General features: G+C 31.1%; 2 protein-coding genes across 2 annotated transcripts; both read left to right on the top strand.

Annotated features, from left to right (window-relative positions):
* The first annotated feature begins 1,819 nt into the window (after positions 1-1,819).
* On the top strand, positions 1,820-4,523 carry LOC140433897 (uncharacterized). Its single transcript, XM_072521873.1, has 4 exons — positions 1,820-1,852; positions 3,615-3,707; positions 3,766-3,949; positions 4,256-4,523. Exons 1-4 carry the CDS (start codon positions 1,820-1,822, stop codon positions 4,339-4,341), a joined length of 396 nt encoding a protein of 131 aa, XP_072377974.1. The 3' UTR covers positions 4,342-4,523.
* Positions 4,524-14,270: 9,747 nt separating this feature from the next.
* On the top strand, positions 14,271-16,205 carry LOC140433890 (uncharacterized). Its single transcript, XM_072521866.1, has one exon. It carries the CDS (start codon positions 14,271-14,273, stop codon positions 16,203-16,205), a length of 1,935 nt encoding a protein of 644 aa, XP_072377967.1.
* Positions 16,206-17,180: the final 975 nt, after the last annotated feature.

Below are 17,180 nucleotides of genomic sequence, written 5' to 3'. Positions count from 1 at the left end.
CGAAAATTGTTATTAGGAAAAATTGTTTGGAATTAAAAATTATGTGATAATATCTAACTACATTTTTCTAATTGAATTTTTTTTTTTCGTAAATTCGATAATAAAAAAGTTTCCCAGATGGTTCCAAGTTAGGCAGACACACTGTATATATAAATCTATTAAACATACTTACTTGGTGGTAAAAATAAAGATGGAATAGCATCTTTTTTAATAGTGGATTTATTTATTAGTCCAATATATTGTGCATCTGGCCCAAAATGGACGTTACATACATGGTATGTAAACAGCCACGTAGCCAATCATAAATTTAAGAATTCTTCACTGTCAGAATCTGAGTCACTCATATTACCAGTGTCTGTTATGATTGGTTGAATGTTAGTGTCAACCATATTTTTTTCTCGGATATACCACTTTGTAATAATTTCATGAGTATGTTTCACACATTTTTCCCAAATTTCTGTGTTACATTGGTTTAGTGCCTCTTTCCACATATTTATAACAGCACTATCAGAATGTCCATCTCTACAAATATGCTTATTGTAATTTGACTTGCAGTTTGCTCAAATTAATTCAATAGCGTTGAATTCACAGTGATAAGGAGGTAGTCTCAACACTTCATGGCCGTGTTCTCTTAGTAGTTCATCAATTATATACACATTCTCTTTTTTGTTCATTTTCGCAATTTGTAATAATTCAGGTTTTGTGAGTTTTGCCTCATACTTGATCTTGTGAGTTGTCAACCAGGTAATAATTTCCATTCTAGTTGAAATAGTGGAAGGTTGCTTTTCTAAAAGCACACTGTGGTATGGAGCATTATCCATTAGGTACAATTAATGATGGCTCTTCTAAATTGGGAATTAATTTTTCACTTATCCATTTAGTGAAAATTTTATTGTTCATTTCCCCATGAAAATTAGCTACTTTAGATTTTAAGCAAAATAATAAACTTGCTTCAGTAACAAATCCTTTCGAAGAACCAGCGTGCAACTTCTTTATCCCTTAATTCATTACTTATACTTTGCAGAGTAACATGTTTCTCTAAAAAAAAAGAACAGATAAGTACAGAACAAACCACACTATTAAAACTAGTTCAATGAAAAAAAAAAAATAATACTTTGTTTTTATAAAACTATAAATTATTTCAAATTAAAAAACCCACAAGAAAAGTTACTTACTATCCATTAATGTATTCAGCAGAAATTTTCTTAAACTACTCTCAACATCTTTACTACATACATTTATATAAAGTATTGATTAAAAAGTACCTTCTGGTTATCATGGTACATGATACCATTATCTTATGGTATATCAAATTCAGATTGAAGAAATTGGTAACTAATTACTTTGTTGGTACATGTCGTATACTGTATTGCGCATTGCCATTTTTGATCCCTCAGATAGATCAGTTGTTTTGTTTTTCGGACGAGGTCTACTTTCGCTTGGCTTTGAAAGAATGTGATTATTTTCTTTCCTTTTAATAATTGTACATACTGTTCGTCGTGATATTTTTAATGCAGCAGCTACTCTCTTAAATAAAGAATTGTTTAATGATTTTCATAAACGAACATACATTTCAATATGTTACCTGTTGAACAGATGAAAATGGCTCCAAAGGCCCTCCATTTACTTTTTCTAATTCGAAATACTCCAACACATTCAACACAAGTTGCTGAGAAATCTAAGGCTTGCCAGGCATACTCTAAAAATAAAAAACTTTAAAAATATTTTATATTGTCCGTTGATGTAGTTTTAGCTATATTTAAATAATTAATGTCAATTTAGAGGTTAAAAAAATATATTATTCGTTATTAGCTAATACATGAATTCTTACCTTAATAAATTGAACACGAAGGTAAGGGTTAGTCGTTATAACAATTGTTTGTTAAAAAATATGTATATTTAAAGTATGAAAAAGGATTGATTTTTTAAATCAAACGAAAATAATTTATAAAAATATTACAAACTCTGTCAAAACAAAATTTCCAATTGTCATGTCAATTGTCAGTAGACGAATCAACCAGGGATCATTGATATATGGCTGTCTTTGTTCAATGCATGGTGTTGTGTATGGACAGGCGGTTTAAGTTAATAGTTTTAGTTTCTGTGAGTAGAAAAGAGACGTAACATAAAAAATAATTCGTGAATAATGTCATACTTGTGCAAAGATCCGGCGGACCGACTGTAAATCTCCTCCCTATTGAACATTAAAATATCCCTAGAAATCCCTAGATTGAAATAAATGTATATATGGTTGCCTAATTCTGAGTAAAATGATGGAATGTATTGATGGTTGCCTAATAAAAATAACATGGATATATAAAATACTTGTTGTTTTATACCTTTATTTTAAAAACATTAAATTTTAAACGGTAGAATAGCGAATAGTCGAATAAATTTCTTATTTATGGCTTTGAATATTCTATTTAATATATTATTATGTATAATTCACTTAATCTAATTAATACAAAATACAACTTAGAAGAAAAATGAGAAGGTGAAGCCTAGAACTTTATTTATATATTTCCACGACTCCTGTAATTCACCTGATTCCTAGTAAATCCTCTAATTATTTATTTTATAAAACCTAAGATGTTTAAAAATCCCCTAATTCCTGCTCCAGAATTTGCTTCTCCTTTCTGAAAATATATAGGAATCTATTTTTGGCAGAAATCTATTTGGTAGCATAAAATAAAGATTCCAAGAACGTAGACAGTTAGCGACATCTTATAATAGAATACTTAAATAGTTTACTCCGGATTTATGCAATTGCATTGCAATGCATTGTATTGCATTAACGGCCGATTTCCGAAAGGATGATCATCTCAAAAATTATGTAATCGATGGTTAATCGTTGATTAAACGCATGTTGAGTTTCAAAAACGTCAATCAAACTACATTCAACAACGGTCGATCACCTGATTTAACAAGCGATTAATCTTTAGTTAACAGTCGATCTTATGCTACTAAAATAATCGTATGCATTACTTTGCTGTATAACAAAATGATTTTAAACAGACTTTAAAAAAAATAAATATATATTTAATTTATTGGCTATTTATTTATTCCACAGTTATATTATATCCATATGCTTTATTGTGAACTATAGGTGAAGCTAAAGTATATGAAATATACTTTAGCTTTAGTAATAGAAGTATTACTATAAACAGAAGTATAAATACTATAAATAACAGTAATAGAAGTTTTGACCATCCGTACATAGAGACTTTAGCAAAGGTCTTCCGTACAACTCTAGAAAATATATCAAGCAAAATGAACTGGCAGAACAAAGGCCTATCGTTTGATACATTATAAAGACATGTCAACACAGTCAAACATCAAAAATTTGTTCTATGAACTTAAATTGACGGCTCAGTATAGCTATCTTCAATGGGACCAAATGTGAAAATCGTCCAACAATTGTTATAACGACTTACCCTTACCTTCCTGTTCAATTTATTAAGGTAAGAATTCATGTATTAGCTAATAACGAATAATATATTTTTTTAACCTCTAAATTGACATTAATTATTTAAATATAGCTAAAACTACGTCAACGGACAATATGAAATATTTTTAAAGGTTTTTATTTTTAGAGTAGGTCTGGCAAGCCTTAGACTTCTCAGCAACTTGTGTTGAATGTGTTGGAGTATTTTGAATTAGAAAAAGTAAATGGAGGGCCTTTGGAGCCATTTTCATCTGTTCAACAGGTAACATATTGAAATGTATGTTCGTTTATGAAAATCATTAAACAATTCCTTATTTTAGAGAGTAGCTGCTGCATTAAAAATATCACGACGAACAGTATGTACAATTATTAAAAGGAAAGAAAATAATCACATTCTTTCAAAGCCAAGCAAAAGTAGACCTCGTCGGAAAAACAAAACAACTGATCTATCTGAGGGATCAAAAATGGCAGTGCGTAATACAGTATACGACATGTACCAACAAAGTAAGTAGTTACCAATTTCTTCAATCTGAATTTGATATACCATATGATAATGGTATCATGTACGATGATAACCAGAAGGTACTTTTTAATTAATACTTTATATAAATGTATGTAGTAAAAAAGATTGTTGATAGTAGTTTAAGAAAATTTCTGCTGAATACATTAATGGATAGTAAGTCACTTTTCTTGTGAGTTTTTTAATTTGAAATAATATATAGTTTTATAAAAACAAAGTATTATTTTTTTTCATTGAACTAGTTTTAATAGTGTGGTTTGTTCTGTACTTATCTGTTCTTTTTTTTTTAGAGAAACATGTTACTCTGCAAAGTATAAGTAATGAATTAAGGGATAAAGAAGTTGCAAGCTGGTTCTTCAAAAGGATTTGTTACTGAAGCAAGTTTATTATTTTGCTTAAAATCTAAAGTAGCTGATTTTCATGGGGAAATGAACAATAAAATTTTCACTAAATGGATAAGTGAAAAATTAATTCCCAATTTAGAAGAGCCATCATTAATTGTACCTAATGGATAATGCTCCATACCACAGTGTGCTTTTAGAAAAGCAACCTTCCACTATTTCAACTAGAATGGAAATTATTACCTGGTTGACAACTCACAAGATCATGTATATATATATATATATATATATATATATATATATATATATATATATATATATATATATATATATATATATATGTGTGTGTATATATAATATATATATATATATATATATATATATATATATATATATATATATATATATATATATGTTATTTACTTACAATTTTTACAAAGTTACATCATATTTCATTTTAAGTTATTACTGGTCACTATATACCAACTGTTTTACAGCTGCTTTGTCAACAAATGCAGGCGAAGATTTGCTGAGAGTAAATATGGAAGTAGAAGAATCTGCTGAGGTAGATTTGGCGATAGAAAATATGAAGTAGAAGAATCTGTTGAGGTAGAGAAACACTTGCAGAATGTGACACCACTTCCTTCTACATCTACTGCTGCTAATCTATTAAGTAAGTAAACTTTGCTAATGGATATATGTATATTAAAAATAGGATAAGTGACATTTTTTGCAAAAATGGATTGATGGTACCATTGAGAATTTTAACAGGAAAAAAGTAGTCATATCTATGTTTCCTTCTTACTTTTTCAAAATGTTCCCTATTTTTTTTTATAAAAAAATTCAAGGTTAGTTAAAACTTTGCAAATTTTTTATGAAAAAAGGGACAAACAGTTGAAAAGGAGACTTGCCACAATGAACATGATATATTTTTTTTCGTTGTAAATGTCAAAAATAATGCCAAAAGTGCATACAATGACTGCAAATATGAGCGTTTTTAACAAATCACACATTCTCCTTAACTATTGATATCTTAAAAATAAATAATTGGTACAGAATATTTGAATTAAACAAAAATTAAAAAATGTATTTATTAACATTCTTATTTATTTTAGGTTTAAAGAAACAAATAAACTTATTGGCCTACACGGAAGTACGAAGAACATCAGAACTTACCCCCAAAGCAAGAAAGCTGTATAGAATAGCCTCCAATTTGAGAAAATCTGCTAAAAGATTAAATTTTAAGTGTTTAAATCTCAGAGCAAAGTTTAAGAAAATGGAAAATATTACCTATTCTACAGATTATTTAAAAGCAGCTTTAAATAAACTAACATATGATTTTATGATGTCCCAAATAAGATGCCAGGATAGGCAACCTAAAGGAAGGAGATATTCTCTTGACGAGAAAATCCTTTTTTTATCTTTCTTGAAACAAAGCTCGAAGAGTTATAAGTTATTCAGAAAATTATTTGCAGCTCCTTCAAGAAAGACCCTAATAAATCTTTTAAAGAAAATATCTTTTAATACTGGCATAAATCCAGTTATTATGGAGTCATTATCGCACAAGGTACAGTCTATGTCTGAGAGTGGTAAGATGTGTAGCATTATTTTGGATGAAATGTCTTTGGATCCTACACTTCAATATCTTCTTCTTCCTATGCCGTCCCCATTAGCGGAGGTTGGCGACCACATTTTTAAAAGCTTCTCTGTCTTTTGCAAAGTGGAATAGTTCGTCTACAGTCATATTTGTCCAGTCTCGAATATTTCGCAGCCATGACTTCCTCTTTCTACCTATTCCCTTTTTGCCATCGACTCTACCCTGAATGATAACCTGCAGAAGACTATATATATATTATTTCTTAGTATGTGTCCAAGGTATGCAGTCTTGCGTACTTTTATCGTTCTCAACAATTTTTTGTCTCGACCCATCCTTCTCAGCACTTCCTCATTGGTGACCCTGGCAGTCCATGGAATTCTTAACATTCTCCGGTATATCCAAAGTTCAAAGGCTTCAATCTTTTTAACTATTTGCGCTTTTAGTGTCCATGTTTCTACCCCGTACAATAGTTGCGACCAGACGTAACATTCAACAAACCTCAGTCTCAGCGCAGTATTCAGATTTTTGTCACAGAACAATTGTTTGAATTTTAAGAAGGCTGCCCTTGCAATTTCTATTCGTACCCGGATCTCTTGGTCTGGATCTAATTCTGTGTTGATGTAAGCTCCCAGATATTTATATTTTGTCACTTTCTCTATTTGCTGTCCACCAAGAGTTAGTTGTTCATTATTTATTGAACTCCTTGATACTATCATAAATTTGGTCTTATCTGTGTTGATGTCAAGTCCCATTTGAATGCATTCACTATTTATTGCATCTAGTAAAGTCTGTAGTTCTTCTATACTCTCAGCCATAATTTTCGTGTCATCTGCAAATCTCATGGTGTTTATGATTTCTCCACCAATTCTTATTCCCTCTTTTCTTTCCCATAAGGCTTTTCTGAATATGACCTGTGAGTACACGTTGAAAAGCGTCGGAGACAAGATGCATCCTTGCCTAACCCCTCTCGCAATCGGTATGTTATTTGTTTCTATATCGTTCACCTTTACTACTGCTTTCTGGTTCCAGTATATAGCCTTAATAAACTCAATGTCTTTTTTATCTAAATTGATGTTTTTTAATTCATCTATTAACTTCATATGCTGCACTCGGTCAAAGGCCTTCCTAAAGTCTATGAAGCATACATATGCACTCTTCTTATATTCCCGACATTTCTGCAAGAGTACCGTCAACGCAAATAATGCTTCTCTTGTACCCATGCCTCCTCTGAAGCCAAACTGAGTTTCATCTATCTGCTCCTCACATTTCTTATAAATTCGGTTTTGAACAATTTTCAAGAGAATCTTTAAAGGGTGGCACATTAGGCTTATCAATCTATAGTCATTACATGATTTGGGATTGTTGTTTTTTGGTAGAGGTAAAAATATCGATTTCAATATAATTCAATATAATAAATGGAAAGATGTTGTAGAGGGGTTTCAAGATAATGGGGAACATACTAGAAGGCCTGTAATTGTAGACAAAGTTATGGTTTCCATGGCAAGGGGTATATGTAAAAAATGGAAACAACCTCTGGCATATTACTTTAATGAATCTGGCATGAGTAAAGATATTCTTGTAAAAGTCATTAAAGAAATTGTGCTAGCTTGTCAACAAGTAGGCCTTTTAGTAAAAACCATAATTTGCGACCAAGGGTCATCAAATGTAGGTGCGATAAAGAGACTATATGAGGAAACCAATCAATATTTTATTCGGAAAGGAGAAGATAATAGTCTCTTTGGTGTTCTTATTGGTGGTAAAAAGGTAGTTCCTTTATATGATCCTTCACATTTACTAAAAGGTGTGAGAAATAATTTTTTTAATATAATTTAAAATTCAAATGGAGAAAGGCACAATATGAAGTGCTAAATGGGATGATATAAAGAAACTCTTCGAAATTGAGGGCACTGAAGATGACGATTATAAATTATGTAAAAATCTAACCATTTCCCATATAGACAACAGTCAAAAGATGAAAGTGTCTGTTGCTGCCCAAACTTTTAGCAACAATGTAGCAGCAGTCATGCGGAGAATGGCTTTGAACAACAAAAGCAATCATCCAGACAGCTTGCCTCAAGATGTTGAAAGTACGGCAGAATATCTGCTTTTTATGGATAAGGCATTTGATATCATTAACGGTGCCTCTATTAACTAAAAACATGGGAAGTTGTTAAAATGTGCTGTTACTGCTACATCTCCACATTTAAAATTTTGGGCAGAAGCAATAAATGTTTTTAGCTCCATAAAGTTTTTTAATGATAAAAGAAAACGAATTGTACCTCCATCAATAAAAAACTGGGTCCACACTTTGTTGTCAAATTTGTTCCTCTGAGCTTAGCCATATCTTTAGTATTTTGCATCACCTCTCTTCCAGTGCTTCTGAAATTTGTAAGCTATACGCTTCCTAAAATCCAATACTCCCGAAGTATAGCGGTTTCAGTAAATGTCAAAAATAATGCCAAAAGTTCATACAATGACTGCAAATATGAGCGTTTTTAACAAATCACACATTCTCCTTAACTATTGATATCTTAAAAATAAATAATTGGTACAGAATATTTGAATTAAACAAAAATTAAAAAATGTATTTATTAACATTCTTATTTATTTTAGGTTTAAAGAAACAAATAAACTTATTGGCCTACACGGAGGTACGAAGAACATCAGAACTTACCCCCAAAGCAAGAAAGCTGTATAGAATAGCCTCCAATTTGAGAAAATCTGCTAAAAGATTAAATTTTAAGTGTTTAAATCTCAGATCAAAGGTTAAGAAAATGGAAAATATTACCTATTCTACAGATTATTTAAAAGCAGCTTTAAATAAACCAACATATGATTTTATGATGTCCCAAATAAGATGCCAGGATAAGCAACCTAAAGGAAGGAGATATTCTCTTGACGAGAAAATCCTTTTTTTATCTTCCTTGAAACAAAGCCCGAAGGGTTACAAGTTATTCAGAAAATTATTTGCAGCTCCTTCAAGAAAGACCCTAATAAATCTTTTAAAGAAAATATCTTTTAATACTGGCATAAATCCAGTTATTATGGAGTCATTATCGCACAAGGTACAGTCTATGTCTGAGAGTGGTAAGATGTGTAGCATTATTTTGGATGAAATGTCTTTGGATTCCACACTTCAATATAATAAATGGAAAGATGTTGTAGAGGGCTTTCAAGACAATGGGGAACATACTAGAAGGCCTGTAATTGTAGAGAAAGTTATGGTTTTCATGGCAAGGGGTGTTTGTAAAAAATGGAAACAACCTCTGGCATATTACTTTAATGAATCTGGCATGAGTAAAGATATTCTTGTAAAAGTCATTAAAGAAATTGTGCTAGCTTGTCAACAAGTAGGCCTTTTAGTAAAAACCATTATTTGCGACCAAGGGTCATCAAATGTAGGTGCGATAAAGAGACTATATGAGGAAACCAATCAATATTTTATTCGGAAAGGAGAAGATAATAGTCTCTTTGGTGTTCTTATTGGTGGTAAAGAGGTAGTTCCTTTATATGATCCTCCACATTTACTAAAAGGTGTGAGAAATAATTTTTTAAATATAATTTAAAATTCAAATGGAGAAAGGCACAATATGAAGTGCTAAATGGGATCATATAAAGAAACTCTTCAAAATTGAGGGCACTGAAGATGACGATTATAAATTATGTAAAAATCTAACCATTTCGCATATAGATAACAGTCAAAAGATGAAAGTGTCTGTTGCTGCCCAAACTTTTAGCAACAATGTAGCAGCAGTCATGCGGAGAATGGCTTTGAACAACAAAAGCAATCATCCAGACAGCTTGCCTCAAGGTCATTATGGAGTCATTATCGCACAAGGTACAGTCTATGTCTGAGAGTGGTAAGATGTGTAGCATTATTTTTAATGAAATGTCTTTGGATCCTACACTTCAATATAATAAATGGAAAGATGTTGTAGAGGGGTTTCAAGACAATGGGGAACATACTAGAAGGTCTGTAATTGTAGACAAAGTTATGGTTTTCATGGCAAGGGGTATTTGTAAAAAATGGAAACAACCTCTGGCATATTACTTTATTGAATCTGGCATGAGTAAAGATATTCTTGTAAAAGTCATTAAAGAAATTATGCTAGCTTGTCAACAAGTAGGCCTTTTAGTAAAAACCATTATTTGCGACCAAGGGTCATCAAATGTAGGTGCGATAAAGAGACTATATGAGGAAACCAATCAATATTTTATTCGGAAAGGAGAAGATAATAGTCTCTTTGGTGTTCTTATTGGTGGTAAAGAGGTAGTTCCTTTATATGATCCTCCACATTTACTAAAAGGTGTGAGAAATAATTTTTTAAATATAATTTAAAATTCAAATGGAGAAAGGCACAATATGAAGTGCTAAATGGGATCATATAAAGAAACTCTTCGAAATTGAGGGCACTGAAGATGACGATTATAAATTATGTAAAAATCTAACCATTTCCCATATAGATAACAGTCAAAAGATGAAAGTGTCTGTTGCTGCCCAAACTTTTAGCAACAATGTAGCAGCAGTCATGCGGAGAATGGCTTTGAACAACAAAAGCAATCATCCAGACAGCTTGCCTCAAGATGCTGAAAGTACGGCAGAATTTCTGCTTTTTATGGATAAGGCATTTGATAGCATTAACGGTGCCTCTATTAACCAAAAACATGGGAAGTTGTTAAAATGTGCTGTTACTGCTACATCTCCACATTTAAAATTTTGGGCAGAAGCAATAAATGTTTTTAGCTCCATAAAGTTTTTTAATGATAAAAGAAAACGAATTGTACCTCCATCAATAAAAAACTGGGTCCACACTTTGTTGTCAAATTTGTTCCTCTGAGCTTAGCCATATCTTTAGTATTTTGCATCACCTCTCTTCCAGTGCTTCTGAAATTTGTAAGCTATACGCTTCCTAAAATCCACTACTCCCGAAGTATCGGTTTCAGAGGCTGAGTGAGTCAATAAAAAACCACTCACACAATCATACATAGAAAAAAAAAAATTAAAAATTATGACTGATCAAACTGAAGCAATAAGAGAACAAACAGAAGTCCTCAAAACAATTTCCAGGGAGCTAGATAACATAAAAGGTTTCTTAAATGAATTATAAGTTTTTTTTTAATTAAATTTTTAAATTATATGAAGTTTTGTTTGTTTTTCTGTCTCTTCAATCCTAAACCTCTGGATATAGTGTAGCAGTTATCTTGGTGTTATGTATGTATGCAGATACTATCAGTAGTGTTTATTGTTACATCTTGGACATCCACTAGTTTGTTGTACATAGTTTTTTTCAAGTTTATTTTTAGTTCAACTTCATTGTTAGCTGCATTTAGGTCGCTTATAAGTTCTGCAGGATTATTAGCCATCAGAACAATGTAATCTGCAAACCTCACATGGCTGATGTATTCTCCATCAAACGATAGGCCTTTGTTCTGCCAGTTCATTTTGCTTGATATATTTTCTAGAGTTGTACGGAAGACCTTTGCTAAAGTCTCTATGTATGGATGGTCAAAACTTCTATTACTGTTATTTATAGTATTTATACTTCTGTTTATAGTAATACTTCTATTACTAAAGCTAAAGTATACTTCATATACTTTAGCTTCACCTATAGTTCTCAATGAAGCATATGGATATAATATAACTGTGGAATAAATAAATAGCCAATAAATTAAATATATATTTATTTTTTTTTAAGTCTGTTTAAAATCATTTTGTTATACAGCATAGTAATGCATACGATTATTTTAGTAGCATAAGATCGACTGTTAACTAACGATTAATCGCTTGTTAAATCAGGTGATCGACCGTTGTTGAATGTAGTTTGATTGACGTTTCTGAAACTCAAAATGCGTTTAATCAACGATTAACCATCGATTACATAATTTTTGAGATGATCAAATTTTCGGAAATCGGCCGTTAATGCAATACAATGCATTGCAATGCAATTGCATAAATCCGGAGTAAACTATTTAAGTATTCTATTATCAGATGTCGCTAACTGTCCACGTTCTTGGAATCTTTATTTTATGCTAGCAAACAGATTTCTGCCAAAAATAGATTCCTATATATTTTCAGAAAGGAGAAACAAATTCTGGAGCAGGAATTAGGGGATTTTCAAACATCTTAGGTTTTATAAAATAAATAATTAGAGGATTTACTAGGTATCGGGTGAATTACAGGAGTCGTGGAAATATATAAATAAAGTTCTAGGCTTCACCTTCTCATTTTTCTTCTAAGTTGTATTTTGTATTAATTAGATTAAGTGAATAATACATAATAATATATTAAATAGAATATTCAAAGCCATAAATAAGTACGTTATTCTGTTTTGGTTAAATTTATTCAAATATTCGCTATTCTACCGTTTAAAATTTAATGTTTTTAAAATAAAGGTATAAAACAACAAGTATTTTATATATCCATGTTATTTTATTAGGCAACCATCAATACATCCCATCATTTTACTCAGAATTAGGCAACCATATATACATTTATTTCAATCTAGGGATTTCTAGGGATATTTTAATGTTCAATAGGGAGGAGATTTACAGTCGGTGACAGAAACTAAAACTATTAACTTAAACCGCCTGCCCATACACAACACCATGCATTGAACAAAGACAGCCATAGAACAATGATCCCTGATTGATTCGTCTACTGACAATTGATATGACAATTGGAAATTTTGTTTTGACAGAGTTTGTAATATTTTTATAAATTATTTTCGTTTGATTTAAATAATCAATCCTTTTTCATACTTTAAATATACATATTTTTTAACAAACAATTGTTATAACGACTAACCCTTACCTTCGTGTTCAATTTATTAAAGTAAGAATTCATTTATTAGCTAATAACGAATAATATATTTTTTTAACCTCTAAATTGACATTAATTATTTAAATATAGCTAAAACTACGTCAAGGGACAATATGAAATATTTTTAAAGGTTTTTATTTTTAGAGTATGCCCGGCAAGCCATAGACTTCTCAGCAACTTGTGTTGAATGTGTTGGAGTATTTCGAATTAGAAAAAGTAAATGGAGGGCCTTTGGAGCTATTTTCATCTGTTCAACAGGTAACACTCATACAGTCAGCTTTCATTCGTCGTGGTAGTTAGACGTGCGTAAGAAAGAAGCTTGTTTTTAAAACCGGTGTTTATAAATTAGCTATATAAATAAATATTTCGTGAACTTTAAAAGTAAATTAATTACACCAAATAAAAAAGCGAAATTCCGAAAGACATTAAAAACTTATGAGTGCAGTTAGCGGAGGCGATGCCTCCGATAACAATGTTTTAGAAACCCAAATGGATACAGAACATGCATCATCTTCAAACGAGGAGCTGTTAGGATTTCAAAATCTGGTTCCGGTTATACAGATAAGTACCACAAAACTTGTTAATAATAAACCCATTATCGATAATGACTTTGCTAATGTACACACTTCAATAACAAATACCATAAACAAAGAAGTAGGAACAAAAAGGGAGGAATTTCTTTACCGACAAAACGACTTGGGACCTCATTACGTGTATTTGGAAAATAATTCACCCGATTTTAAAGGCAGGTTAAACGCTTTAAGGATAGGTGACATTATTATCACAAATTTCAAAGAAATTGATGAAAAAGTTGTGAGCATTGACGCAGTAGGGAGAAATAAAATACGTATAAAATTTAAAGATTATAAATCGGCCAACTATATCATATCTAAAAAAAATGAAGCAATATTTACAAAAAGTAATTTAGACATATACATTCCTAAGTTTCTTGTAATTAGACAGGGCGTAATAAGAGATATTTCCACAGAATTTTCAGTAGAGTATGTTAAAGACAGAATCAAAATGTACGATTTACACTGTAAATTTGAAGTCATTCAAGTCAAAAGATTAAATAGGAGGCAAGTAGATGAAAAAGGTACCCAATATATTCCAACAAAAACATGTGTAGTTAGTTTTAGGTCACAGGTACTACCAAAATATGTAACAATCAACAAGGTACTAAAGGAAGTCGAGCCATATAAACAAAGAGCAGGGCTAGGTGCAAAAAATGTCAGGAATCACACAACTCAAAAGAGTGTAAAACGACCGATATAACTCCAAAATGTTTTAGTTGTTTAGGGAATCATTTTACTACAAATTTGAGCGCGTGTCAGGAATTTCAACGTCAAAAACTTGTAAAAGACGCTATGTCTTCCAGTAATATTAGTTATCAAGACGCCAACAGACAGTTTCCCAGGAACTCCTATGCAAAAGCAACAACCATTAATACGGAACAAACTACAAACATTTCCTGCCTCAAAACTTTCCCTCCATTAAATCCCAATAATTATACACCCACCCAGCTCCCATCAAATTCAATTAACTAAATGTCAACAAATAACATATTTTACAATAATTCAAATAATACAAATTCTAGAACATTTAAAAGACAGAGACCAAATAGTCCAGATCCAACATTAATTTTGCATAATGAAATTATAGCTTCCCTTAGATCTCAATTACCTAAGGGAGGAATATTAGACAGTATTAACTATAAAGGAAATATTAATAATAATTCAGTTGCATCTCCTTCAGACCTGAGCATGATAAATTCAATATTAGAATTAGTTATAGAAATTGTCACAAAAGTTTTAGTAACAAAAAGTATAAATATAAATAAGGAAGAACTCGAAAACTTAGTCAAATTAACTATAAATGGAAACAATATATGTATTTTCTCTAGAAATAGAAACAACTATCAAAGACCATTAACAATAGGAAAATATAAACTCCGTATTAGCAACTCTGTAAAATATCTTGGCCTACATCTAGATAGAAAACTATTATGGAAGGACTGTATCCACCAAATCATCAAAAAAACAAGTAATTCTATAAATATTTTAAGAGCGTTTTGTAGGGCAAAGTGGGGAGCAGATCCAAATACGGCTTTACTTTTCTACAAAACAATGGTACGATCAATAATGGATTATGGAAGTCAACTCTATGAAACAGCAGCAGATACACATCTAAATAAAATCGAGATACAACAAAATAAATGCTTAAGAGTTTGCCTGGGATATCTTAAGTCAACACCCATAAATATTATGCAAGCTGAAGCTGTGGAACCTCCTCTTAAACTAAGAAGACAACTATTGAGCAGAAAATTTGTGATAAAAACCATTTCCAAAAAAACTTCTTACCTCAATAGTATACAATCACTAACAGTTCAAGTTTTGACCCATAGATACTGGCACTTCAAGAAAACCCCCCTCATAGTAGAAACTTTCTCAGAAATACTTGACATTACAGATATACTTTATTCCAACCAACTCCCCCCGGTTCTAATTTACTCGCCAGAACAAATTTTTTCACGTGAAATTAGAACCTACTATTTTGAAAGTCAAGAAGTAGCAAGTTTCAATCAAACAAAGTTTAACGAAACAAAAAACAAATACTGGCCAAACTATGATTCTATATTCACTGATGGATCAAAGTCAAAAGAATATACCAGCTGTGCCTTTTACCATGTGGAAGAAAATACTGACAAAAAATTTATTCTGCCAAAGGAAGCTTCCATATACACTGCAGAATTAACAGCAATTGTGCAAGCTATGAAATACATACTCGGCTCTAACCACGACAAATTCATAATATGTACGGACAGCAAAAGTGCAGTAGATAAACTTAAAAAAGTAAACATAAATAGATCAGTTAATCATATTGAAGCAAATATCCTGTATTTACATAATGAGATACACATCAAGAATAAAGTCGTCATATATCTATGGGTAAAGGGACACGCAGGTATAACAGGTAATGAAATAGTAGATACCTTAGCAAAAACAGCCCCAACATCAGGAGAAGAACTAAATCTTAAACTACCCCCGTCCGACCTATTCTTAAACCAAAGAAACAAAATAAATGAGATGTGGCAAAACCTACACAACGCTTCAACAACCGGAACAAACTTTTGTAAACACCAGCAAAGAATTCCCAGAAAACCATGGTTTCACAAAATACCAAACAGAAACTTTGTTGCCACAATAAATCGAGTACGTGCTAATCATGCACTAACACCTTATTATAAGCACAAAATGAAAATTACAGACGATCCACTGTGTAGTTGTGGTAAAATGGGTACATTAGTACATGTTTTACTTGAATGTCCAATAAATAATGTAAACATTAATCAACTATACAAAAACTTAATTCACTACAAGATAAACCTTCCAATAGACCTAAATTGTATTATTTTTTCAGGAAATAATGATATCCTTTATGTACTTCATCAACACATCATAAACTGTAAACTAAAACTGTAAAACTACTAACCAATTTTGTATACAATTCTGCGAAAGAAACTAAACGTAAAGCACACAAAGAGGGCTGAAACCTCCGAGGGGATGAACCGGGTTGACGCCCTAGCGCGGAAAAAATATATATATATATATATATATATATATATATATATATATATATATATATATATATATATATATATATATATATATATATATATAAACACCTTACACATTTTATATATTACTAACAAAACAAATGAATACATCATGCTCAGGTCTGATACTATGAAACATTTTACACAAATTAATGATTCAATCCAACATAGTCTGGCTAATTGGTTCTCGCCAAAGCCATAAATTCCACGAAAAAAAAAACAGGTAACATATTGAAATGTATGTTCGTTTATGAAAATCATTAAACAATTCTTTATTTAAGAGAGTAGCTGCTGCATTAAAAATATCACGACGAACAGTATGTACAATTATTAAAAGGAAAGAAAATAATCACATTCTTTCAAAGCCAAGCAAAAGTAGACCTCGTCCGAAAAACAAAACAACTGATCTATCTGAGGGATCAAAAATAGCAGTGCGTAATACAGTATACGACATGTACCAACAAAGTAAGTAGTTACCAATTTCTTTAATCTGAATTTGATATACCATAAGATAATGGTATCATGTACCATGATAACCAGAAGGTACTTTTTAATCAATACTTTATATAAATGTATGTAGTAAAAAAGATTGTTGAGAGTAGTTTAAGAAAATTTCTTCTGAATACATTAATGGATAGTAAGTCACTTTTCTTGTGAGTTTTTTAATTTGAAATAATTTATAGTTTTATAAAAACGTATAAAAAAGTATTTTTTTTTTTTCATTGAACTAGTTTTAATAGTGTGGTTTGTTCTGTACTTATCTGTTCTTTTTGCATTTATCTGCAAAATATAAGAAGGGATAAAGAAGTTGCACGCTGGTTTCTTCGAAAGGATTTGTTAC

Source organism: Diabrotica undecimpunctata, chromosome 1 (genome assembly GCF_040954645.1).
Source record: "Diabrotica undecimpunctata isolate CICGRU chromosome 1, icDiaUnde3, whole genome shotgun sequence".
Classification (NCBI taxonomy): domain Eukaryota; kingdom Metazoa; phylum Arthropoda; class Insecta; order Coleoptera; family Chrysomelidae; genus Diabrotica; species Diabrotica undecimpunctata.
Note: the sequence above shows the minus strand (reverse complement) of the source record. Positions and strands in the feature narration are given on the sequence as shown.

What these genes read in the sequence shown, in the direction of transcription:
- LOC140433897 (XM_072521873.1), top strand. Translation starts at nt 1,820, where the DNA reads ATGAATTCTTACCTTAATAAATTGAACACGAAG. An exon ending in TTAATAAATTGAACACGAAG is followed by an intron (nt 1,853 to 3,614) that starts GTAAGGGTTAGT and finishes GGCAAGCCTTAG; the next exon opens with ACTTCTCAGCAACTTGTGTT. An exon ending in ATACGACATGTACCAACAAA is followed by an intron (nt 3,950 to 4,255) that starts GTAAGTAGTTAC and finishes TTTTTTTTTTAG; the next exon opens with AGAAACATGTTACTCTGCAA.
- LOC140433890 (XM_072521866.1), top strand. Translation starts at nt 14,271, where the DNA reads ATGTCAACAAATAACATATTTTACAATAATTCAAATAATACAAATTCT.